The following is a 26501-nucleotide window of genomic DNA, read 5'->3' as shown; positions in this document are numbered from 1 at the left end:
CATAAATCTTGCTCTCAAAGTCCACCTCCTCAATTTGTGATGATCCGTTGTCTTTTGGGAGGTCTGAGGTCTTCTGCCAGCGTTCAGTAGGTGTTCTGTAGGAGTTGTTCCACGTGTAGATGTATTTCTGGTGTATTACTTGTGGAAAAACTGCATTCCATGCTGGGCCTGGAAGTTCCAAAGCTCAGTTCTGTGAGTAAATTGCAACCAAGATTTATAAACTGCAAAAAAGGTAGTGGTTCACATGTACGTCTTTCGATAGACGGTATTTTATTACAGGATAAATCTCCGGCCCGCCGTCCACACGAGTGTCGCGGCTTTGGCCGCCGGGGCCCCTCCAGAACCGGCAGCCTCAGTGAGGCCGCCCTCCCCTTGGCCTCTGGGGAGTTCCGTGTCGGCGGAGGGAAGAGACCCCGAGCTGCAGGAGTTCTAAATCATGAAGTCTTATGACCTGAGAGCCCTATGGACTGTGCACTTGCATAGTACATTTCACATGTGTAAGCACGTATACTTCTTGAGAAGGTGCACAGGGCACTCAAATTCTCAACAGGGTCAGTAACCCAAAAAGGGTTAGGACTCACCGGTCTATAGTCTCTTTAGAGACTCTTATACATAAGATGCACTGATTCAAAATGGTTCTAAAATATAAATTACTTAGGCCACTTACATGATTTATATTGAATAATTAGTTACATTTAAGTCTGTGCTTTTGTTTAAGCTGCATAGCTTGCCCTTATCTCAGACCCTTTTTTCTCAACAGATAAAATATTTTGATAAAAGAAGAGACTACTTAAAATTCAAAGAAAAATTTGAAGCAGGAGAGTTCCAGCCTCCGAAAACAGCCGCAAAGTCCTAGGCTGTTCCTGAACATTTCAGAAAGGTTGAAATAATTTTTTCTGGACATTCAAAAATGCTCTGTGTGACAACCGTAGTTTGAATGATGGCAAACACCAATGCTTGTTCCATATATACAACTCTTAACTTAAATGGTCAAGTAACAAGATTCCATTTTTCAAAAGACAGATTTGAAATAAAATGGTATGAAATATGCTTAATTGAGTAAAAAACACATATTTTAAGAAAAAAATTAAAGCTTATGAAAACATGTACCTTTTTTGTTGTTGGAGGATGGGTAGTAGGCAAATACTATTATTGATAGAGATATGGATAACCACTGAAAAAAATAAGATTTGCCATTGTCCTGGGAGTTAGCATTTTAATACAGACAGAAAAAAATGAGGAATGGAAGAAGGTTCAACTTAAAATATACGGGTAAAATAATAAAAGCTATCTACAAAAAACCCTACAGCTAATAATGATAAGACAATGAATGCTTTTTCCCTCAAATCAGTAACAAGGGAAGGATATCCTCACTTCTCCTATTCAACATGGTACTGGATTCCTAGCTACCTCAAAAGAAAAAAAGCACACAAATGGGAAGGAACAAATAAAACTGGCTGTATTCATGGACAATATGATTATCTCTGTAGAAAATCCCAAAGAATCGACAAAAAGAGCACCTAGAATTAATAAGTGAATCTTAGAAAGGTGGCAGGAAACAAGGTCAATATACAAAAGAAAATCATATTTGTGTATACCAGCAATGAACAGCTGGAATCTAAAATAAAATTTAAAATGTACCATTTACAGTAGCATTAAAAAAACTAAAAATAAAAGGAATACTTAGATATAAATCTAACAGTATGTGCAGGACCTATATCCTGAGAACTACAAAACACTTGAAATCAGAGATCAACTTAATTGGGGAGAGGTACAGTGTTCATGGATTAGAAGACTCAGTGTTGTTAATTTACTGTTAAGTTCTCCCCAGTTTGTTCTATGGGTTCAAAACAACCCCAATCAAAATCTCAGGATTTTTGGTAGATTCTACCAAGCTGATTCTAAAATTTGTATGGAAAGTCAAAGGACCTAAGATAGCCAAAACAATTCTGAAAAGAACAAAATTGGAAGATTCATATTATATGATTTTAAAGCTTATTGTAAAGCTACAGTGATTAAGATAGTATGGTATTGGCAGAAGGATAGACACATAGTTCAGTAGAATAGATCAGAGCCCAGAAATATACCCACACAGTTAGAGTCAACTGAGTTTGGACAGGGTGAAAAGGCGATTCCGTAAAGGATAATCTTTTCAGCAAATGGTGCTGGAAAAATTGGATGTCCATGCACAACAAAAAGAGCCTTGACATAAACTGCACCTTGTTAAAAAAAAAAACAAAAAAAAAAACCTCGAAATGGAGCATAGACTTAAATGTAAAATATAAAACTATATAACTTCCAGAAGAAAATATGGAGAAATTCTGCATGATTTGGGGTTTGGAAGTGAATTTTTATAACGTCTTAACTTTTTAAAAAATTTGTTTTATTTATTTTATTTTTGGCTGCATTGGATCTCCTTTGTGGTGCGTGGGCTTCTCATTGCAGTGGCTTCTCTTGTTGCAGAGCACGGGCTGTAGGCACACAGACTTCAGCAGTTGTGGCTCGCGGGCTCTAGAGCACAGGCTCAGTAGTTGTGGCGCATGGGCTTAGTTGCCCCACGGCATCTGTGATCTTCCTGGACTAGGGATCGAACCTGTGTCCCCTGCATTGGCAGGTGGATTCTTAACCACTGCGCCACCAGGGAAGCCCTGGAAGTGAATTTTTAGATGATGACCTCAAAAGCACAATCCATAAGAGGAAAAAAAAAAGCTAAGTTGGACTTTATCAGTATTAAAAATTTCTGCTCTGTGAAAGATACAATTAAGAGAATGAAAAGATAAAACTGGGAGAAAATACTGCAAATCACATATCTCATTAAAGAACTTGTATCCAGAATAACAAACCCCTATTTTAAAAATAGCCCAAGTTAAAAAAATAGGCAAATTACGTGAATATTTTTACAACTCTATTCATAGTGTTAGAAATAATATTATATTATGAAAAGATGCTCCATATTATTTGTAGAGTAAATTAAAACCGTGATGACCTATCACTACGCACCTGTTAGAGTGCCTTAAATTAAAGAAAGTTGATAGTACCAAGTACTGATGAAGAGGCATAGCAACAGAAACCTGGCATTCACTGCTGGTGGGGAAAGGGGTCGACTCTGAAAGGGTTACACAAAGGGATTTTTAGCTGGAAGCTGTTTTCTATGGCACTGTGGTGGTGCCTCCATGTATGCACTTGTCAAAACCCACAGGACTGTACACAGTAGAGAGTAACTTTGTGTGCACATTAAAATCAAATCAACCAGGGGGACTTCCCTGGTGGTCCAGTGGTTAAGACTGCACTCCCAATGCAGGGGGCCCGGGTTCGATCCCTGGTCGGGGAACTAAGATCCCACGTACTGCAGCAAAGCCCGCATGCCACAACTACTGAGCCCACGCGCTCTAGAGCCTTTGGGCCGCAACTAGAGAAGCCTGTGCGTCTGCAGGAACGAAGAGCCCACACAGCCTAAAGAAAAAAAGAAAATATTAGTCCCATCCATCTCAAAATAAGTAAATAAATAAAAATGAAATCAACCAGGATTTTGGAGGAATTCTAGTTTGGAACGAAGAATGATAAATGAATCTAAGTATTATAAATATATGACAAACTCACTGAAAGGGATGGATAAGAAAGGGGCTGACCCACAATAACTTTGAAAAATGGAATTCTGACTGGATTCTGTAAGACTGAAGACAAAAAGGACTACGCACATCGCTAAATTTCACAGGGATGTGGTGCAGCAATTCTGAAACTACAGTCATGAGAACCAGGTTTGTGTTAGAAAAAGCAGTTAAAAATAAGAGGTGCATGTTAGAATGAACCCTGTGGTGTTGGATTGGTGTCAGAGACAGCGGGAAGAATTCCTGTTTATGTGAACATATCTGGACGTAGTACTTGTACACACATGGGCTGGTGGACACCCAGCTCTGTCCACTGAGAGGGCCTGCAGTGACAAGTCCAGGAGCAACGAGCACACCCAGCACCCAGATCTCGATTTCTAATAGTATTCACCAATAAATGGAACCAATGATCCTTGGTGAAATGTCTGACTCTAGAACTGGTATAGAGAGAGTAAAGATGAGCCTGGAGCATTGTGTATATAAGAATGTAAGAAAGTACTTAAAAAAAAAAAAAAAAAGGGCATGCCAAAGGACACAAGAGCCAACCATCCGCCCTGCCATAAACAGATGACTGACGAAAGGACAAGACTTCCTTACAGAGGAGTTCCAAGTAATAAAGGAGCAGCATCCTGGATGCCAAAGTCAGTGCTCCTGGAACAGAAAAAGTGTTATCAGTGGGAGATGGGAAGTCTGGATATAGATCAGGATTGTAGTCTGCTTAGTGAACAGCACCATTAGCAACGTTAACTTCTTAGTTTTGATAAATGTCCATGGTTATGTAAGATCCTATTAGAGGCATCTGGGTGAAGGGCATATGGAAACGATGCACTATCTTTGCAGCTCTCCTGCAAAACAAAAATTATTTTAATAAAGCTACAGACACGCCTCCCGGGAGGAGGCACCGCCCCGCCGCGCGGAATTCTTGGTCTGGGACTTGCTGGAGCTTGGTGGCTGCTCTGTCACTAGTCTGAGTCGGGAGTGCCTATATGGAACCCCAGAAATACGACTCAACAGTATGATTCAAAGCAGCGGAACGAGCAAGACCACGTCTGCGAGTCTTCACTGCAGCATCGTTTTCACTGGAAAGTGGAAACAATCCAGAATGTTCCGCGGCAAGCCCCCAAATGGTAATCTTACAACTTGAGAACTCTCCCTGGAAAAGTAAGAGCCCAGAAACTGCTGAGCCTCCCAGTCTGAATTTCCTTTCCCAGATTCATCGAGTAGGTCCTTGGGGATTACAAGAGAAAATGCACATAAACTGCTTAGCAGAGTGCCTGGAATGCAGAAACAATGAACGACAGTGAACTTGGCATCCGCCTTGACTAGCTTGGCCCTTGCTGCAACCTGCATTCTCACTGACAAATTCCAGCAGGTTATGTCTGGAATTTGTGATGAGTGACTTCAGAAGGGCCAAGGCTTTCGGTGCCGAACCGAGGATGTTCACATCCTTTTGTCTGGAAATCAGACAAATTATTACAAATCAGACAAATTATTACAAATTTGTCTGATTTTATTACAATAAAAAATATTTTTATTTATAATATATAATAATATATATATTATTATATATATTTTATATATATTATATATTATATATAATATATATTTTATATATAAAAATAAATATAAAAAATATATAAAAAAACAAAAAAATAAATATATATAAAAAATATAAAAAAATAAATATATATTTATTACAATAAATATTTTTATTTATAATATATAATAAAAATAAATAAAATAATAAAATAAATAAATAAATAATAAATAAATAAAATAATAAAATAAATAAAAATAAAAATAAATAAAATAATAAATATATATTACAATAATATTTTATTTATAATATATATTATATATATTATATATATATAAATATATATTATATATGTATTATATATTATATATATTATATATATATTATGTATGTATAATATATATAATATATATAATATATATAATATATATTATATATATTATATATAATATATATATATATAAATATATAATAATAAATTATTATTACAAATCAGACAAATTATTACACTGGTCTGATTTTTGAAGCCAACTGATGTGTGAGACTGTGAGAAAGTCACCTTATCACTTTGTTCCTATTTCCATCTCTGTCCCAGGTGATGGGGGTGGATTACTGTACCTGAAGTATAGAGAAGTAGGAGGAGAAATGTTGTTCTGGGGCTTCCAAATGATATAATTGTATTCAATCCCACCACTGAATATTCTACCCTGGATTTATGTGGCATCCACTTTTACTGTCCCCTCTCCATCCTTCACCAGACTTTAAATTTTTTCCTCATGAGAATGTATTATTCTTACAGTAACAACAAAGAGCTAATGTAAAATGACCAGCAACAAATTGACTCTATTTTAATTCTGACTTGAGCCTCCAAAGTGGAATGAAGAATGTGAGTGCAAAATTTGCTTTATGATATAATGGGTGGAAAACCCCACCTAATTCTAATTATTCTCTACATTTCTTTCTCTACATGTTTGTATAGTCTTGGCTATTTTATTTAAATGCAAGTTCTTTGTATTCATTTTCTTTTTTTTTTTAATTGAAGTATAGTTCATTTACAATATTGTTAGTTGCAGGTGTACAGCATAGTGATTCAGTGTTTTTACAGATTATATTCCATTATAGGTTATTTCAAGATACTGGGTATAGTTCACTGTGCTATACAGTATATCCTTGTTGCTTATCTATTTTATATATAGTAGCTTGTATCTGTTCATCTCATACCCCTAACTTGGCCCTCCCCCCTTCCTTCTCCCCTTTGGTAACCACTAGGTTTTTTGTTTTTTTTTCCGGTACGCGGGCCTCTCACTGTTGTGGCCTCTCCCGTTGCGGAGCACAGGCTCCAGACACGCAGGCTCAGCAGCCATGGCCCACGGGCCCAGCCGCTCCGCGGCACGTGGGATCCCCCTAGACCGGGACACGAACCCGCGTCCCCCGCACCGGCAGGCGGAGTCTCAACCACTGCGCCACCAGGGAAGCCCTCTGTATCTGTGAGTCTGTTTCGGTTTTGCATATAGATCCATTTGTATTATTTTTTAGATTCTACATATAAGTGATATTGTAGAGTAAAAATATAAATTAAAAAATAAAGCTACAGAAGAAAAAAGTACATAACAGGTAACGAACTCTGAAACTTAATTATTATTAAAAAAGGACCCAGACATGATTGAAGTGCACTGCTGGATGGTGACAGTTACCATTAAATAATAAAGTAATCCTAATATCAAACAAACAAAAAACCCTCAGAAGAAGAGAAACAGCACATCAACCCTCGTGGGTTCCATTCTCACTACTGGTAACGATGTGCAAGGGTGTCACCTCCTTTGGGTCCACGTTGACAACCGTCAGAAGGTAGACTATTTCTAATCACTATTTGAACCCTGAGCAAAGATGGCATATGAAAATTTCCTAAAAACTTCATATGAACGATTATGGCCTAGTTTATGGCTTTAAAAATAAGTTATGAACTTACTTACAGGGAAGCTGGTTTGGCACCTTGCCAAGCATGTTTCCTCCCTGCGCAGAAGTAGATACAAATCAGCAGAAAGAGGCCAGTGGCTCCTCCTCATGCTGAAGCTTTGCTCCCCGCCCCCCCCCCCCCCACCCCGCGCTCGCTCTTGACAGGGGTGTGGTATTCACAGATAATCAGAGCTGCCCTAATTCTGCCTTCCTCCTACCATGATCCACATTTCTGACAATACTAGTTTCTAGGAAAGAAATGATCTTTTTAAAATACATTGTTTTATTTCCACAATTGCTTAAAATATTTTATTAAAGCAGCAATACAACTCAGCTTTAAAAAAGGTTTATTAAAGGGGACAACATACAGCAATATAGTTAAGGCACACGACAAAGTTTTGGCATTAAACTGCAAATAAAGAAATGCAAATTATCCCAACCGATTTCAGAATCTATCTCATCAGTCCAAATAGTTCTAAAACAATGTTTCAACAGCACCGATAGATAACTCGATAACTTGATAACTCGTCTCAGACAAGGCACAAGCTTCAGGACCTGGGGTCCCCCTGCTTCAGCAGCTGCTGCCTGGTGTATTCCCAGATGAGCAGAGCTCCACTCACGTGGACGTTGAGGGAGCGGATGATGCCCTGTTGAGGAATTTCCACACACACGTCCAGTTGCTGGATCAGATTTGCTGGAATTCCTTCCCGTTCATTTCTGATTCAGAAAAATGGGAGAAGAAAGGTTAGTTTTCTTATAATAAACAATTTTTTTCTCAGATATCCTGGATGTTACTGGAAGAGACAGGTTAAGAGACAATGACACAAGTCTATGGTACCAGGAAAATAAAGAAGAGTGTAACAAGAAGGTTTATGGGTCAATTCTGTGTTCACCTGACCATCCCAAACGGGTGAAATAAAACGAAAACTTACGGGGGCTTTCCATAAACCTTGCAAGTCAAAAGCCAGGTACAGGTGTATGATCAAGAGTCCAGGTAAAACTGTAAACCTTCTGAAACGTTTTCTAGACAGACTCTCAAGACAGTGTTCTTACCCCAACAAGAGTAGAGACTTCTCAGGGAAGCAGTACTGGGTTAGGTCTAAACTTTTCACAGTCTGTTCCACACCCACGATGGTGTAACCTTCTGCTTTTTTCTGTTGCAGATAATCGATCAGCTGAGGTGGTTTTACCTTAATATTCGTTTACAAAGAGCAGAATATTAAATCATTCACTTACAGCCCTCCTGGGGGTAAAATCAGTTAAAGAAAAACACTTTCATGAAACTGAAATTTGTTAAAAGGAAAAGGACAGAATTATACACTATAAAAAAGAACGCTCCCAACATCTCATAAATTTATCAAACGAGAGTGACTTATAACAGGACACATTTTACTGAAAAGAATTCTACATTATTGATTTCTAAAAATACAACAGTGTGAAAGATAATAAGAACAGGAGAACAGAGTGGGCTGTAGTTTACTTTTCAGTATTATTTTTAAGCTATCAAAGGCTGGACTACTGCGAAAGGGCTGGTAACGTGAAGACAGAGTACTACAAAAGAGTCTAGCAAATGAAAATTTTAATAATACATCACTTTGCGCCCACCTCCACTAAAGGAAGCCACTGTTCCGCTGAAACGCTGAGGTGCTGAAACTGCTTGTCTCTGATGCACTGAAGGCTGCCAACCACGAGCGCCGAGGCCCCGAACACCTCACAGGTCCGGCACAGCCCTGCACAGGACAAGCCGGGGTTACTGCCGCCAGTCTAAGGCCAAGTTCACTAGGTCCCAGGCATTCCTCTGAAGCTCCCGGAGAGGGGGAAATGTGGAAGAGAGGCCACAAATGGCACTGGGTCAATTACAAATTTTCGGGATCAGAAGATGTTAAGCAAGCCCAGTGGAAACTCTAATTTTACCTCCTAAGTTGGTTGGTTTGTCAACGAGTGAGGCCACTACAATCAGTCTGCTGAGTGACTTCCCAAGTTTGGCCGCACGATCCTGAAATACCAGCTCCAGGTCTAAGTCGGGAACATTGTTTCTCCATGGGATAATCTTCTTCTGAACATCACTCCACTCTGACTCGTTATCTGCTTCGCCCGAGTTAGAACCTGGGAAAGAAAAAGAAAATATAAATCTTCCTCTCTATTGATTTACATGCATATATACTTTTTTAAGAGCTTAAAATGATAGTTTAGAATGAGATTCATTGACTAAAGAACTTTACTTGGATTCAGATACAATGGTCATTTTCGGTAACAGTTTAAAATGTTCAAATTCTACCCTGCTAACCAAAATACGACAATATTTCATGAAAATCAAAGCTGCACATTTCTTCCATTTTGGCATACCCCAAATTGGGAAGCATCTTAGAATCCATAAGGGTATCATGGGTTTGGCAGCATTCTTTTCTTAGAGTTACATAAAATGATGGCGTATCTTACAAACAATGGTGTTATTAGATTGGAATTTTCTGTAGAAATATTGTATGCCGGAAAACAACCAACAGGCTTTATCTTAAATTATCTTCCAAGTACTTGGGGGACCTTTTCTAAAAACGAGGACTGTTCTTTGGAGCAGTTATCTCTTGGCTACCGCGATGAGTACACGGATGTTACTGAGCTGTCTAATGTGCGTTGTGATCTCTAGTTCAGGACTGAGACTCTCCTTCCAGGCTCTCCTTCCCACTCCAGACCTGACTGAGCAAACGGGGGCACTTAGGTTACTGGGGAGGGAAGAGACACGCATGGAACCACGACCGACGCGGTACTATACTGAGGGTGTGCCCACACAGACAGGAGTTGCTAATGTCTGGGGGAGGGAGGGGCAAAAAAGCAAGACGCAGGAGGGCTCAGGGAAGGGAGTGTAAAAGTCTGCAAAGGAGAGCGTGTGGGAAGGGCGGGGCAGACTGTGGACGCGTTGCGCACGAGCAGACGCGGAAGGACACGGACTCAGGCATTGCTCACAGCCGGCAGTGGAGGGAGGGACGTGACTCAGACCAGGTCGTTAGGGCTTTGTGTATAAAATGATAAAGAATTTCTTCTACAGACAGGAGGCAGTACAGGGTTTTAAGAAGGGGGTAACAGTACTGGTTTTGTGTTGCAGAAAAAACCCCTCTTAAAAACGAATGTGGAGGATAAGTGGGGAGGGAAAACCACCGAGAGGCTTTCACACTAGCCCAAAAAAGACAAAAACAGTCTCTGCAAGAGGGGCTGAAGAGGAAGGGCATAATCGCCAAGATCTGATAACTGACGGATGTGGCTAGAGGGACCGCAGAAGAATGACTCCTGTGAGACCACTAACAGGAAGGGGATTAGAAGAGGCGCGTCTGGGCAGAAAGGTAACGTGGATTTGGATACTGAGTTTAAAGAGCTTATAGATGAGCTAGTGAAAGCGTCTAGAAGGCTCAGGAAGGAGGCTGGCCAGAGATAAGGATCTGAAAGTTGCAGTTACATAGGTGGTGGTTTCCAGTTGTGGAAATTAATAAAAACGTGCAGGGAGAGCAAACAGAATGAGAAGAAAACCAGGCCAATGAAAGCATTTAGCATTCACGTCTCAGCAGAGAAACCCTGTTGCAATATCCCCCTCTTTACCAAAAACAAACAAAGACCTCTGTAGCCTTCTCCCCATCCAGTAACTCCCCACTTCTCTGCCCCACTCACGCCATGGCAGAAGTCAGACAAGATGTGCAGATGTGCGGCTCCCCTCTCCTCCCCTCCCGGTCAGGCGGGCCCCTCCGCCCTGAGAAGGCTCCCGTCACTGTCTTTTGCCCCCAAATCCACATTTGCTCTTCCCCAGGCTTTGCCTGACTTGCTGTCACTTCAAGTAGCCTCTGCTCGATGTCAGCTCCTTAAAAAGGTCTTTTTAATCCTCCCTCACACTCCTTACTCTGCTTTCTTTTCTCCACACTACCTGACATCTTATCTGTTTAGGGTTGTCCCCCTGGAGGAATGTAAGCGCCCTGAGGGCAGGGCCTTTGTCTTTTGTTCAGCACAGAGGGGGCAATAAGTAAATCTTTGTTGACAAGGAGTAAATAAATTTAAGGTGATAGTCTTAAAATGAACCACCTAGAGTATTTGATCAAAAAAATGCACTTTCCTAGAACTCTCCTCCAGACAGAAACCTAAGGGTGGGACCCAAGAATCTGCACTTTCAACATGATGTCCAAGGGATTCCTGAAAACACTAAAATTTGAGAGAACTATAAATATAAGGGACGAGGGAGGGGAACTCAAAGGAGAGAAAAGCCAGACTGAGGAGAAGAATCAGGAGAGCAAGAAATGAGCAAGCAAATGCTACACAGGGTCAGGTATGGCAAGAAAGAGCATCTGTTTAGATTTTGTAAAGAAGTAGACAAAGACAGTTTCTGCTTTTCTGAAAGAAGTTTCCATGATGCTTATGGGCTGGGGAAGCCAGAAGGAGGACAAAATGTGAGTGACAGAAATGCTGAGAATGCAGATCGCTACTACACAGCTCTTAAGGTTAGCTGTGATTTTAAAAATGGGCGGGAGACTTGGTCCCCGGTTTTTTGGGGCAGCTGGACTGTGAAGGGAAGGAGGAGGACGGGAAGTAACAGGGAAAAGGGGGGGTCCTTGAGAAAGCTGCAGGGAAGGATGGGGGCGGGGGCACGTGAAAGGAGGGCTGGAGCCATAGGGAAAAGAGGGGTAAGAGATGAGTGATGTTCGGCCAGACCGAGCAGGGAATGCAGAGCTCTGCTTCACTCCCAAATAGGACAAGAAAAGAGATTTCTTAATTTGGCCCTTTTTTATATCTATATTTTTTCAGAAATATATAGTAGAAGAGCAATGAATATTAATTATCAATACTTCAAAGAAGACAGAAGCCTTTAGCTTTATATAGTAAAGCAGATTAAGCTCTCTTTGGCTATTAAGAGCAAAGCCAATGTCAACTGAAAGTACTAGTCAGAGTGACACCACGCCTTCTGTCTTTTCTCTAAGTGGAGCAGAATTCACCACATCCATGAAAAATGGTACTATCAAAGCACCTATTCTAAGTAACGTGAATCAATGAGCCTGACCGAGGCAACAGGCAGAACAAGTAAAACAGAAGTTTTTCTTACCTATGTCCTGCTGGGACCAGTCACCTGGTTTTAGTTCACAAAGTTGAGCTGGAGAAAGGTACCACTGAAATCTTGCATCTAAAGGAATGTCAGTGAACCTGGTGAATTTACCAATGGCAATCCACTCGTCCTCAACAAGGCCAGAAAGGCGTGGAAGGATATAAAATATGGTCTGAAAGGAGAATTGTAAACATCTAAATTTTCTTCCCTTAAAAATAACAAAGAAATACATGATAACATGTTTAAAGTACAACTTAATTATTATTACTGATGTGTTCTCCCAAACTATCACATCTGATCAAATGACATACTTTCATTTATATCTTGTAGCAACTGTCTATCTATACTTCTTATCTTCTCTAAGAAATTAAGAGATTAATTTAGGAAATCCTTGAGAGCGGGCAGATCTTCCACTCCAGTATTTCTAACTGTATGTAACATAGTATACACCATGCTCTTAATACAAGCAAGAAGTGTTTTGGAATTAATCAGCATTCATGTTGGACAACATTTGGATAAATGCTATTTATTGACAACCAGACACCTCCATAAGCGATCAGATTCAAGCTCCTGTGATGCCCGATCTTCACTCTCGCTGCCAATATACAAATTGAGAGTCTAGATTTTTGCCTCGACTGTATCTTAGCTGTGTGACGTTAGACAAGCCATTAGCCTCTCTCAGCTTCAACTTCCTCACTGGTAAAATGAGGGTAAAATCAGGTAAAAAAGAGCACATGAAAGTGATTTGTAAACTGCACAGGGTGACACCACTGTGAACAGCAGTTATTCAGTCACTACATGACAATCCTCCCCTTTTCTTACCTATGACAAGAAAACTGAGATCCAGATAACCCTCAAATGTGAAAAGGCACAGGAGTCAGAAGCACAGCAGGCAATTTAAAAATAAAGTAATAAACTTATAACAGTGTCCAAGTCTTCATAAAAGCTTTTAGAATGAATATGGTTTTCTCTTTATTAGCAATATTTGTGCAAATTGAAACTGGCATGATGAATGCAACTGTTCATTAAGTACGTACCAAGCATAGCTCCAAACGTGCAGAGAAACAGAGTTCTTGTGTGCCATTACTTTGATATGTACAGTTATGGTTCGTATAATTAATAGAGAATAAAATATATAAAACATATGAGGGTGAGGCAGTCAAAGTCAGGATGAAGGAAAAGTGGAAGCAAGGGACTTACTCCTGCTGGAGAACTGAATAGAAAAGGCTGACTTAGCACTAGAGAGTTATTAAGAGTCCTTCAGAAAGATGTCAAACAAAGCATTCTGGGCGCTAAAGGACACAGAACAGAGCACGTTAAAATATTTGAAAAATCCTAAATAATTTTTGCAATGAAGCAACAAAGTACACAGTAATGTTTTATGATGACTATCTCACAACATATAGATCTGTATTTTTTTTAAAGGCCAGCTTATTAGTAATCCACACACACACACACACAACCCAACAACAACAAAAAACTGCTTATGCATGGTAGCTGAAGTTTCTGATACTTCCAGATTCCTAGATCACGTTTTAAATTCCAAGGCTGTAACTGTAGTCGAAAAAGGGAGAAAGTAATATATGTACCAATTTTAATAATCTGTATATTAATTCACATGCTAACTGTAATAAGTTTAAAGGAATTATATAAGCACATTCTGTTAGGATCACTGAGATGGTGGGTCATCTGCTATACAATTCCAGCCATCCAGAACCTAAAACAGGCACTTAACAAAAGAGTAGATCTTCTCGCTCTTTCATAACAGTGGGCTTCGTTCGTTACAACAGATCTCACCTGCACAAATGTTCTCACTCATTTCCTTTTAATGTGAGAACAGATTTCTGTTCAGAGTTAAATATTCCCCCTTCCAGTGTTTACAAGCCAGACACTGCCTGAGAAACAGAAAGTGAAAATGACTAGCCAGTTTTCACTGCTGAAGAGTGAAGCGCAAGCAGCCGTGACAAAATTACACCGAGCACTTTACGACCGTGAAGGCGGTGCTGTAAGGACAGTTAACCTCAGTACACCTTCCACAACCGCGGCAGAAAGGAAGCACGGGGACTAAAGATACGGAAGAGAGTCGTTCGCAAATTAGACCCTCTGCTCACCTCCAGACAGTAGTCCTTAAGTGGGTGGAACGCTGCAAAAAAGAAATGCTCCTGGATCCGTTGCCAATTCTTCTTCGCGTTCCTAAGTGTTAAAGATACATGTGAGGTACAGACTAGTGAACCCACTCCGGTAAGGGGGCAAACCAAGTAGCTCTCTTAAAGAGGCACTGCAGAATTTAGAATGCATGGAAAATCTTGTGAATTTTATCCCAAGATTTATAACCCCTATCTCCCAAGATCAGCGTCCTTAAAAGCTGACCCTAAATCTGACGTTTTGAAGTGAAACTCAAAGACAGACAAAGAAATTAAATAACTCTCACAGTCCTACGTCAAACAATGACTCAACAAGAATGAAACTCAGGTCTCCACTCCATCGAGGAGACAGTCGTCAGTCAACAGACCACGATGGGAAAATCTCACAGGAACGGCTGCCGCAGGTACAACTCCCTTGCTTGGGCAAAAAGAATTCTAAAAGGGAACCATGTAAGAAATCTAGGCTGGGATCCTTATGTCTCTCTCTGGCCATAAATGCTTTTTTTTTTTTTTTTCCCAGGAGGGAAAATCGTTACATAAGTTCCTTTTTTGTTTCTGGCTGTGCCGCGCAGCATGTGGGATCTCAGTTCCCCGACCAGGGATTGCCCACTGCAGTGGAAGCGCGGAGTTTTAACCTCGGGACTGCCAGGGAAGTCCACGTGAGTCACGTTTTCTACCCTGAAGATCCACGACACGCAGCCAAACTGTACCAACTTTGTTAAGCCAGGTGAAAGTAAGAGGTTTTAAATACTTAGGTACATGCTCACAACAACAAAACCCAAAAATGTGTCAAGTTTTAGAAGGCAAAAGAGGGAGGAATAAAAGTGACAAAACATGGCCACCGGCAGGTTTCAGTTTAAATTCATGACCGACAACCCAAAAGCTGAGCAGCAATTTCAAGATGCCCTCCCGGTGAGATCATTCTCCTACTCTGGCCAGCGTACCTCCGTCACCCCTGAGTTCCCAGCCCCTCCTGTCACTGCCGGCTGGGCCTCAGCATCAGCGGGGTGAGGAGAGGAGACCTGAGATGAGAGACTGGCCCCTCCTTATGCACCTGTCTTCTCTGCCCCTTGGCTTTCAAGGGTCTCTTCAAAGGACAGCACCCCAACGTGTGTCCGAGCTCCCATCCCCCTGGGTTTTGCTATTGAGTCGTGCACCCCGACCTACTCCATCACAGCAGCGGTGTTGTATCTGTTTGATACTGAGCATCTGACTAGGATTTTGTTTGGGGGATAGAGAAGTTCTCTTAGAAAAGAAAAAGGCAAGAGCTTCCAGCTTTAACCCGGACATCTGAGGGGTTATGAGCATGGCTTTAGAGTCCGGTCATGCTACTTCTCAGCAGTTCTCTGACAACAGAGGATGAAAACATTTGGCTACGCTGAAGAGAAACGTCTGGAGGTCCCTAAATTAAAGATCAAGGATTAAAGAGCAAAAAAAAAGAAAAAGAAAAGAGGTCAATGACAGAGCTGACAGCACTTAGAACTGTAATTAAACTGCACATCAAATAGTGAGCTGCTTAAATGCTGCTTAATCCGAGCTCTGTGCACTGCAGCGTGATGGGTAAACAGGAGCTGCTGAAAGCTGGGCACCCTCTCTGCCCTCTCTGCACACAATGCTGGACCGAGGGGAAGGGGACAAGGCCTGCTTACCCTGCTCCATGCATGTTTTCCACTTGATTCAGACTGGATTCAATAACGGAAGTCAAAGCATCAAGTTCTTCAACGTGCAATGTCTTACACATGCTCCAGATTTTCTTAAGAGCAACTAAGGCATACAGTCGAATGCTAAAATTGTGATTAAAACACCAGTGCAGTACGACAATAAGGGCTTGCTTCAGAATGAGTTTCTGAAAAGGAGAAACATTCTTCAGATGTAAACATGGACCATTTTACCCTTGACTGTATGACCAAAAACAAGGAGTACAGGTGACAAAAATGCTACAAAGTAAAATCTTATTTCGCTGTTTTTGCATCGTCATTCTCAGACGGATACACTGGCAGGAGTGATTTCCTCAAGAAGGAGAAGTATCTTCCCAGCTTTTTAGTTTTTATTTACCATGCTGCCACACATGTTCTCCCCCATACTCCAGTACCTAGGTTAATCTGAATGAAGTATTTCATGCTAACCACTGTATGACCAGTGTTTTAAAGAAGTCTCCATCACTTACTACCTTACCATGGGCTGAAAAAGTTAGAAATATTAAGTGAACTTGAGCAAGGTACCTCATAAAATGCTGTTTTCCCCTGGTCTGAACTACTCTGTTTTCCCTAATAGTGACCTTGGACCCACACAGCACTGAGTGGTGGCAGGAAAATTAAGAAGTGGGGAGAAAAATAATAAGAGTTTAAACTTCCCTGTAGTCTTTTCCTGGGAATTCACAGTTTTTCACTTTCACGGCCAGGAGATTTTATGCAATGATAATCCTTGATTTCTAAAACCACACAGTTCAACAGATATTGAAAGGCAAAGGAAGTGACATGTATTAATGTGGAAACCAGATGGACTCAAACTTTTAATACAGGTATCAGGAGCTACCTTAATGCTCCTACAAACGGCTCATCTGTAAATGTTACTGGGCTGCACCAAGCTAAGAGCCCTGCAATAGTACAGTTTCCTGTCTATCTTACTTCTCTCAACAGATTGTAAGCAAATCTCTTCCCTGCACATATTTAAAACAGAAAGATAACAACTGCTATTACCTGATGCTAGAGCTTTCGTAACTCTTACCAGAAGGTGTTAACACAAGTTTTCACATAACTATAACTAACACACTGCCATCTGGCTGACAGACACTGTAACACACCATCAATTTTAAGATATTATCATGGTTTTTGAGGTTAAAATGCGGTGGGAAGAAAGACCTGTTCTTAGGATTGATGAAATAGGTTAACAACGAAATCTGATTGTTCCTGTGCTTAAAGACAACACTTTGAAAAGTTCTAGGAAACCTATCCCCCCAATATTTTTACCTCACTTTCAACACTAAACAACATTTCTTTCAGACAGCTGACCATTGAACAACAGGGGTTTGAACTGTGCAGGTCCACTTATACGTGGAATTTTTTTCCACTAAAGACGTACTACAGTGCTACAGGATCCTCGGGTGGTTGAATCCACAGATACAGATGAGGAACCTTGAATTACGGTGACTGTAAAGTTACATGTGGATTTCCCACTGCGCAGAGGGTCGGTACTCCCAACGCCTGTGTTGACCGAGGGTCGACTGTGTGAAGTTTCTCCCAGAATTTACAACATATAAGTACCCTCTATGTAGATTCAATAAAATAGAATCTTGCTCTAAATCTTTACCGGCAGGTTTTCCTGAATTCTTCACAGTTGCCATAGTGATTAACCAGAATTAGCTAAGATCTCTACTTATCTAGGGAAGATGCTTTAAACCTGAGAAAGATGAAGAACTGCCTTTCACACTCTGAATAATGACAGTCATTTTATATAAACCTTCAATAACACAATGGCTTTTAATACTCTGACCATGAGTTTCTTTGTACAAGCATTTGTTAAATAACTCTGCCAGCCAAGGAACAGTTAAATGCAATAAGGGAAGTCTTACTTAAATAATCTTACGTAAATACTTGCATAAAGTTAAGCGTCCTATCATTAAAAGTTGCCCATTAATTTGTCTAGAGATTTAACATGGGCTCAGGCGTTATCTCAGTGTGTGTGTGCCCATGGGTAACACCTTATTGTGCATTTGTGTCTAAGTGCGTGTGCCATTAGGAGGGGAGTGGAAGGGGAGAAACTGCAAAACACACAAGGACTACTCTAAATGAGAACAGTTAGCACAAATGTATAAGTTCTATTTTGACAGTCAAGTCTGAACTCTTCTCATAAACAATATAAACCTACCTTCTCTGGAATATTTTCAGTAATGATGTCCAAATGCGACAAAACTGATAAAAACGTACAAATGCTTGTTTTAACGTTTTCTTCGGCCTGAAAATAAATCAGATACACGAAACAGTCACTCAAGGCTGCCGCGAGCCCGTGCACATCAAGGCGCCGGGCTGCATGCTTGGGGCCGGGGCCATGAGGCCGGCTCTTCCCCGACGCAGCCACGGCCTGGGTGGGAGGAGAGGAGGAAAAGCGAGAAAGCACAGGAACGTCCCAGAGTCAAATGCCCGCACGCACAACACTCATCCGACACACGGCCGCTAACCACTCAGGCGAGGAGTACCTGGGGGAGACCAGGGTGAGCTCACTGCAGGGAGAGAAGGGCTGGCTGGAGAAAGCGGGGGTGGGCGGGGGAACAGCTGAAGATGACCAAGACGAACCAAGACAGGCAAGCGGGAGGCAAAGGCCCCCGTGCGGAGGGGAGAAGCAGAGGTTAAATGGGGCCCTGCAGCTGCTTAAAAAGAGCCTCAAGAGGGCTGCCCTGGTGGCGCAGTGGTTGAGAGTCTGCCTGCCGATGCGGGGGACACCGGTTCGTGCCCCGGTCCGGGAAGATCCCACATGCCGCGGAGCGGCTGGGCCCGTGAGCCATGGCCGCTGAGCCTGCGCGTCCGGAGCCTATGCTCCGCAATGGGAGAGGCCACAACAGTGAGAGGCCCGCGTACCGCAAAAAAAAAAAAAAAAAAAGACGACACAAACGACACATGAACTGCGATCTGAAGGAAGAGCAGCAGTTATGCAGGCAGAAAGGAAAAAGAACAGAAAAGGTCAGGGCGGTACTCGGCCAAATGGGGGCCCCCGATGAAGCAAGCTGTCCAGTAATCAGGCCCTAAGGCGGGCCCCGCCCCCTGGGGGGCTTGGTCACACCATCTGCCCTGGCCAATAAGCAGCACGCGATCAGAGGCTGGGAACGTGCGGGTTCACCAGGGCGCGTCCTCCTGGAACGCTCGTCCTCGGCACCCTGAGCGACCACACACACAGCTGCAGAACCAGTGGTGCTCCGCACCACGGCTGTCCCCACTACTGCAGCCAAGGTGATAAGCACGTGGCCGAAGAAGTCGTTTGCAGGTCCCAGCCCAGTGGACACCACATGCACAACAGCCCAGCCTGGTCCTGTCAATCCAGAAGCAGGAAAAATAGAGTGTTGTTCACACCCCTGGCCTTTGGAATGTTCCAGCAACAGAAAACTGAGCCCATGCATGCATCCATGACTCGACCGCAGAGGTGGGGACGTGGGGCACACGGACTGGATGGGGAAGAGGGCACAGGCCACGTGAGATCTGCAGGCCACGCACGGCTGAAAGTGGACGACCTGATCACTTTTTTTCTTTTGTTGTTTTTTTTACTTTTTGGCTGCACTCTGCAGCATGTGGGATCTTCGTTCCCCAACCAGGGATCGAACCTGCACCCCTGCATTGGAAGCACGGAGTCTTAACCACTGGACCACCAGGGAAGTGCCCAATTCCTCAGCATTCTTATCTCTAAGATCAAACAAAGACTTTGCTTGGTAAATAAAAATATAGAAGGCGCCTATTTCCCTTACTCCTTAACAACAGAAACCTTTTCCATCTTTGTTTTGTTGGAACAGAAGAACTCTCAAATAAAAATTATGCTATACTCAAGATAAACGCCAGGGCTTTCTGTCTCTGTCTAAATTAATTCAAATCCTGCAAAACACAATTTAGGGTGTCGGTACATCAGGGGCAGGGCAACTGACAGCCAGAAAACTATTAAAGTGAAACAATCTCCCAGCATAGCTAAGATCTTTTCTTCATTAAAAAAAATTATGAAAAACCTCCTTTACTTACGTAAGAAAAACAGTCCCAGAACTTCGGAAGAAATTGAGGGAATTTATGAAGAATCAGTATAATAATCCATTCTATAAAATATTTTATGGACGCTTGATTATTGATGAAACCAGCCTGGAAAATCTTGTCAGTAATTCTATTCAAGAAATTCTGAGAAAAATAAAGCACACAAATTAAACTGTTAGTTATTAATTTTAAAAAATGTATTTTTATTGAGATAGCACTGACATATAATGTATAAGTTTAGGTGTACAACATGATGTGATGATAATTTATTTATTTTTTAAACATCTTTATTGGAGTAGAATTGCTTTACATTGGTGTGTTAGTTTCTGCTTTATAACAAAGTGAATCAGCTATACATATACATATACCTATGTCCCCATATCTCTTCCCTCTTGCGTCTCCCTCCCTCCCACCCTCCCTATCCCACCCCTCTAGGTGGTCACAAAGCACCGAGCTGATCTCCCTGTGCTGTGCAGCTGCTTCCCACTAGCTATCTATTTTACGTTTGATAGTGTATATATCTCAGTGCCACTCTCTCACTTTGTGATGATACATTTATATGTCGCATTATGACTACCACCTTAGCAGCACTAGTCTCTATCATGTCCCATAGTGATTTCTCTTCTGTGGTGGGAAAAATTAAAATCTACTCCTTATCAACTTTGAAAATGGTTACTAATTTTAATTAAGAAATAGTCACTATTAAAAAAACAGCTTAAAGTTTTATCGTGGCATATGAGTCTTTAAAGAGCTAAAATATGACAATAAAATACTGAGGGGAAAAATATATTAAATGGGGCCATGTAAATCAGTTTCCAATTTATTTCTACAACACCTAATTGCCTTAGTATTCTATTAAAAAAACTTCTGAATAAACTTCAATTTTAAGAACTAAAGTATAAATTTTAAGCAGACGACTTTCTCAATTTTAAAGTAGCACATGACAATTTCTACTACATAGTTTATTCATATGAAAGCATTATGCTTAAAGGTACGAATGGAATAAATGTCATACCTGATCGAATCTGGGGAAAAGTACAAGCAGAGTCTGCCATATTCGGTTTTTCACTCTGTGTTGTTGAGAGTTCACATAGTATCGAGTTCTTGACTTGGACACCAATTCGTCCTTGGAGGGGGAGAGGGCGGGACCAATATTAAATTACCTACTGAATTCGTGATTAATGAAAATAAAATCAGTGACAACTTCAAGTTTAAAAAGTATAAACTGGGCATAGGAGCCTGTTATACTCTGAAAGGCAGAAGGATAAGAAAGACACTTTCTTATGATACTTTTCCCAAGTTTCCTTTCAAAACAATGAATTTCGTTCTTTTGTTTAACTTATCTTTTTTTTAAAAAAAAGTTTTATTATTCTTACTTAATTATTTATTTTTATTTCTGGGCCACGCCGTGCAGCATGTGGGATCTTAGTTGCCTGACCAGGGATCGAACCCATGCCCCCCCCACCGCATTGGAAGCGTGGAGTCTTAACCACTGGGCCACCAGGAAGTCTAAACGTATCTGCTTTTAAAATTAGAAAAGGAACCATACAAATTTACGTAGTAAAAAAAGTACCTGAAAATATACTTCTCCTTCCTTGTGCCCAGTTAAGGGGGAGACATGGGGTCACAGGGGTGGACTTTGCACTAAAAGTTTTTTTAAGTTTATCGTATTTTAGTAAATAGTGACAGATCTGAAGAATATATATTAGCAAGGGAATACAATGCCCCTTGATGGCGTTAAGTTTGGAATAATGGAATCTGCAATTTGATATAAACACCACTGAGACGGGGGCACCTCAGTAAACGGACAGTGCCGTCACCAGACACAAGGCAACGGCAGCACAGAGTCCTCCTACGTTAGCAGCACAGAGTCCTCCTACGTTAGCAGCGCTCTCCCCGGCTTTCACGGCCTGTGCTGTCTAACTTCAGCCAATTGGCAGGTTTACTTCTGGTACGTCACTGCGAGTGCTTGAACTGCTAGGTTAAGATACTTTAAGGTAAAAATAAAGCATATTTACTTTTTCTAATAGCTTGATTGCAAGATCTTCCATAAACAACTTATGAGACATATTTGAGTCATCTAATAAACACAGGAACTTGACAGCACAAATTCTCACGTAATGGTCCTCTCTTTTAGTACTAAAAAATATAAAATGATAGTTATGTTAATACATTTTCAAAATTAAAAAATACATTAGATATTAATTTCAAAATATCAAAACCTTCCAAAGTTTTCTAAAATTAAGGAGCTTCATATTTAATGACAATGCATTTTATTATTATGTTTTTACATCTTTATTGGAGTATAATTGCTTTACAGTGGTGTGTTAGTTTCTGCTTTATAACAAAGTGAATCAGTTATACATATACATATGTTTCCATATCTCTTCCCTCTTGCGTCTCCCTCCCTATCCCACCCCTCTAGGTGGTCACAAAGCACCCAGCTGATCTCCCTGTGCTATGTGGCTGCTTCCCACTAGCTATCTATTTTACGTTTGGTAGTGTATATGTGTCTATGCCACTCTCTCGCTTTGTCCCAGCTCACCCTTCCCCCTCCCCTGACAATGCATTTTAAATCAGGATAGACAGTGGACGGTAACGAATACATCAACAGGAGATCCTGTACACAAAGTCTGAATGAGCACAAATTCACCCAGACTTCTGGAAAAACAAGGCACACGCTACTGATACTGGGTCAATAATACCTTATCTGTGGACAAAACAGATCACAGCTCATGACACTGTTCCTGGAAGAGGACCACAGACACCTCCTGCTCAGGGGCAAGAACACACACCAACACCTCGATGCTGTCGTCACCGTGCACTCTAAGTGCACGTCTCTAAGCGAAGGGCAAACTCAGAGAGCACTCACTGTATGTGCTGAGCATCCCAGCATTTTCAGTATCCAAATGGGGAAAAATAAATTCACTGAAATTGTTCATTATTTCCAGGTTCATTAAAATGACTATAATGTGAATAAATGTCATTTTAATTTAACAATATCTGTCTAGTAGAAATCAAAATATTCTGGAAACGTCAACTAAATAAATGTCACTTATTGTTAATACTATAACCAGCCAAGAAAACAAAAAATTAAAATAATTAACAAGGAAAAATGTATATATTTAATGAAGAGTGGCAGATTTAAAACATAGCTATGACTCTTCGAATAATAAACTTTGTGGTAACTGTACACAACTGTCATTTGTTGTCCTAAACTCTAAAATCAAAGTGAATCATGACAACACAATTTATTATCTTCTTCATAAACACTTATGCGCAAAGTTTTGAAAATTATGTGAGAAAATAAAAGCTTTTAAAAAAGCTCCAAAAAAATTATTTCAGCGGTTAGATAAGAATAGGCTTATCCCAGACATCAAAACTTTAGGGCCTATTCCAACAGTAATTTTATTTTTGCGTGAGCATAGTGACTTGTTAAATAGTGGATTTTAGCCAAAAAAAAAATAAACTATGTGCACTGATGATCACCCCTCCACCCAAATAAAGAAGAGGGATAGGGATTGCATATTCCCCACAGTTATTTCCTTATTTATGCTGGAGTTGGCACTAAATTTTTTTTTTTTTTTGGTGGTACGCGGGCCTCTCACTGCTGTGGCCTCTCCCGTTGCGGAGCACAGGCTCCGGACGCGCAGGCTCAGCGGCCATGGCTCACGGGCCCAGCCGCTCCGCGGCATGTGGGATCCTCCCGGACCGTGGCATGAACCCGTGTCCCCTGCATCGGCAGGCGGACTCTCAACCACTGCGCCACCAGGGAAGCCCCACACTAAAGTTTTTTAAAGTTTATCATATTTCAGTAAATAGTGACAGATCTGAAGAAAATATATTAGCAAGGCAATATAATTTCTAACACAATTTGGAAGGCTCATGCAATATCTTATACAGAATGTTTCTCATGTGATGTTATGTTTTGAATGCCGCATTTATATCAAGATATGGAGGACCCACCATACTTACTTTTCAATAACTGTGTTCGCTGCACACTCATGCCCAAGATTTTCTATGAAGGTCTGTACATCCTGAATAAGTCTTTCCATAAAACACATGTGACAAAGAACAACAAGTTTTAGAAGAAAAAAATTAAAGTCCCAAATTAAAAATTAATCAATATTCTTCTAACTGAAAGCCTTAAAATAAAGATACAATTCTACCCAAATAGACACTTAATATAAGTTACGTGAGGCTGAAATAATGGCATCTTTTACCTTTGATCACGCCGAAACACCGTTCCAAATATACACGCCTCAAGGACAAGTTCGCTGTAATTTTTAGCAGTAGATAAAGACACATTTGAAGCAGAAACGATCCAAGATTTGCAGCAATAACTGATCAATACATTGAAGACTCCAGTTTTTATAGCAGACATTTCAATTATCCTGTACATAATCTGGAATGAAATACAATAGTTCCTTTATCCTTTGACCAATTAAGTTTTTTCAAAAAAGAGAAAAAAAAATTCATGTTGCTAACAACTGTTACTTGAATGCCTTCAAATGATAGTTTCAACATAACCATAAACAGAGTCTAAAAAATTAAAAACTCTTCCCTGTTTGCACGATGCGAACCAATCACAGAATGCTAATTTTTCATTTAATACTAAAAATAAATAAAATTTTACTGATACTGATATTCACCCAGAACTATCCCAGAGGAACAACTGCCCACAGTGATAGGGAGTGAGAGGGAGAAAAAACGCCCCACCCTTGACATTTTCAGTTTTCTTTGCACTTGCCAGGGGCCTCCCTTTCCTCAGAACAAAAGAGGCCCCCCTCTCTCAGTGTGTACCGTGGGTCAGGAAAGGACGCAGAGACGGCAGGGTAATAAATGGATTTATTTTCCATCTGCCCCTTTGGATAAGGAGCGTATGTGAATCTGAGGCATGATGTAATTCCATCACCTTATGTTCCCTACTACGTATCCGTGACTGTAAACACAAATGCCTCCAGAAACCAGAAAGACCTTTGGATAGGTTATATCCAGAGAAATATTTCCTTGAACAAGAAAAGCAACCGCACAGAGGCACTGGCAAATGGCACGTGACGTTTGCCCTCAGGGTCCAGGAGAAATCAAGCCACGGTCTGGAGTGGAGCAACAGAAAGGGTGTGCCCCACCTGGACGGGCCAGGGACCAGTGACCGCCGGGACACTGCTGTCACGTAGGAATGACCAGCGTTACCAGATCATACAATTTTCCAAGAGAAGAGGAAATACAGATTTTCATGCAAAGTTCCCAATCCTTAAAAGCTGGCAACTAATTCAAAAGATTTTAATTTTATTATATGAACCAAATATGTTTGTAAGGCAGGTGTGGTTCATGGGCTACCGCTGTGCACCTGCTTCTTTACATCTAGCAGATTTTGTTCTTACTCATGACACTGAAGAAGGTTCAAAATATTTACTGACTGAATAAATAAATAACGAATCTAATATGTAATTACAAATATAACTACTTCTTCATGTGCTACAGGTCACACAAATTAAAATGAAAACAAAAAGTTCCCTCTTTTTTCTAAAATCATCAGATTCACAGACATAAAGTAGAACGGTGCTTGCCAGGGGCTGGAAGGCGGGGTGGGGAAAGGGGAGATGCTTAATGGGGACAGAGCTTCAGTTCCACAAGATGAAAAAGTTCTGGGGGTCTTTCACAATTATGTAAATAATAGTTAACACTACTGAACAGTACACTTAAAAATGGTTAAGATGCCACATCTTATGTTACATGTTTTTTAATCCCAATTTTAAAAAAAGTTACCTCTTTGATTTTGAAATATGCCTGGCCCTTGATTTTGGCAGCAATGGTAAGAACTTTGGGATCAAAAACAAACTGAACAAAAGCTTTTAAGTTAGACCAGAATATCAGCTGAGTGTTGCTTAAAGAAGCTATGATTTTCCAAGCCATGTCAAAAGACACTATGCAGAGAGATTCAGAGGAGGTCAGAAGCTGGTAGGGAAAAAAAAAAAAAAGAAATACATAATTATCACCATTTCAGAAACTGATGGTCTGTTCTTATGGTTATTCTTTAATTCCGGTCTCACTGTATCTTACCTTGGGAACCAAAATTTTCATGCAGTGGAACACAGGTAAAACTTGATCAGAAGGAAGAATTGTGAGGGCTTCTAGTGCCGACTGCAAAGTCCTTATTGGCATTTGAACAGCAGGTAGAATGGGTTCCAGAATTTCGTCCTCTGAGGCTGGTATAAGGGTGTGATATTTTTTCAACAAGAAAGAGAGGCAGACCCACTGATCGTGAATATATTGTGCAACTATCTTCCCCCATCCTTGGGAAGATGATGACTCTTCAAAAAAACTGAGACAAAAAATAAAGTCACTACCCCATCCTTCTTGGAGTCTGTCTCAATTTCTTTTGCGTGTGGTAGTACACTACCCTTACAAGGGGAGAAATTAAACAGTCATTATTAAATATCCTGTCTACCAATAAAC

General features: G+C 40.8%; 2 protein-coding genes across 2 annotated transcripts in view; one reads left to right on the top strand and one right to left on the bottom strand.

The window, feature by feature from the left end:
* COA6 (cytochrome c oxidase assembly factor 6) overlaps positions 1-4735 on the top strand; it is an 81195-nt gene extending 76460 nt beyond the window's left edge. Inside the window, exon 3 of the mRNA XM_060033498.2 lies at positions 761-4735. Within this exon, the coding sequence (XP_059889481.2) occupies positions 761-856 (96 nt within the window). The 3' untranslated portion in view covers positions 857-4735. The remainder of the gene's footprint in view (positions 1-760) is intronic.
* Positions 4736-7371: 2636 nt separating this feature from the next.
* The window catches only part of TARBP1 (TAR (HIV-1) RNA binding protein 1), a 62701-nt gene continuing 43571 nt past the window's right edge, over positions 7372-26501 (bottom strand). Inside the window, exons 16-30 of the mRNA XM_060035050.1 lie at positions 26106-26367; positions 25812-26000; positions 24266-24447; positions 24018-24089; positions 22061-22181; positions 21058-21168; positions 20037-20186; positions 18187-18273; positions 15969-16165; positions 14287-14368; positions 12176-12347; positions 9016-9207; positions 8707-8831; positions 8155-8291; positions 7372-7818 (exon numbers count right to left, since the gene is read on the bottom strand). Of these exons, the coding sequence (XP_059891033.1) occupies positions 7650-7818; positions 8155-8291; positions 8707-8831; positions 9016-9207; positions 12176-12347; positions 14287-14368; positions 15969-16165; positions 18187-18273; positions 20037-20186; positions 21058-21168; positions 22061-22181; positions 24018-24089; positions 24266-24447; positions 25812-26000; positions 26106-26367 (2248 nt within the window). The 3' untranslated portion in view covers positions 7372-7649. The remainder of the gene's footprint in view (positions 7819-8154; positions 8292-8706; positions 8832-9015; positions 9208-12175; positions 12348-14286; positions 14369-15968; positions 16166-18186; positions 18274-20036; positions 20187-21057; positions 21169-22060; positions 22182-24017; positions 24090-24265; positions 24448-25811; positions 26001-26105; positions 26368-26501) is intronic.

Source organism: Delphinus delphis, chromosome 16 (assembly GCF_949987515.2).
Source record: "Delphinus delphis chromosome 16, mDelDel1.2, whole genome shotgun sequence".
NCBI lineage: Eukaryota > Metazoa > Chordata > Mammalia > Artiodactyla > Delphinidae > Delphinus > Delphinus delphis.
Note: the sequence above shows the minus strand (reverse complement) of the source record. Positions and strands in the feature narration are given on the sequence as shown.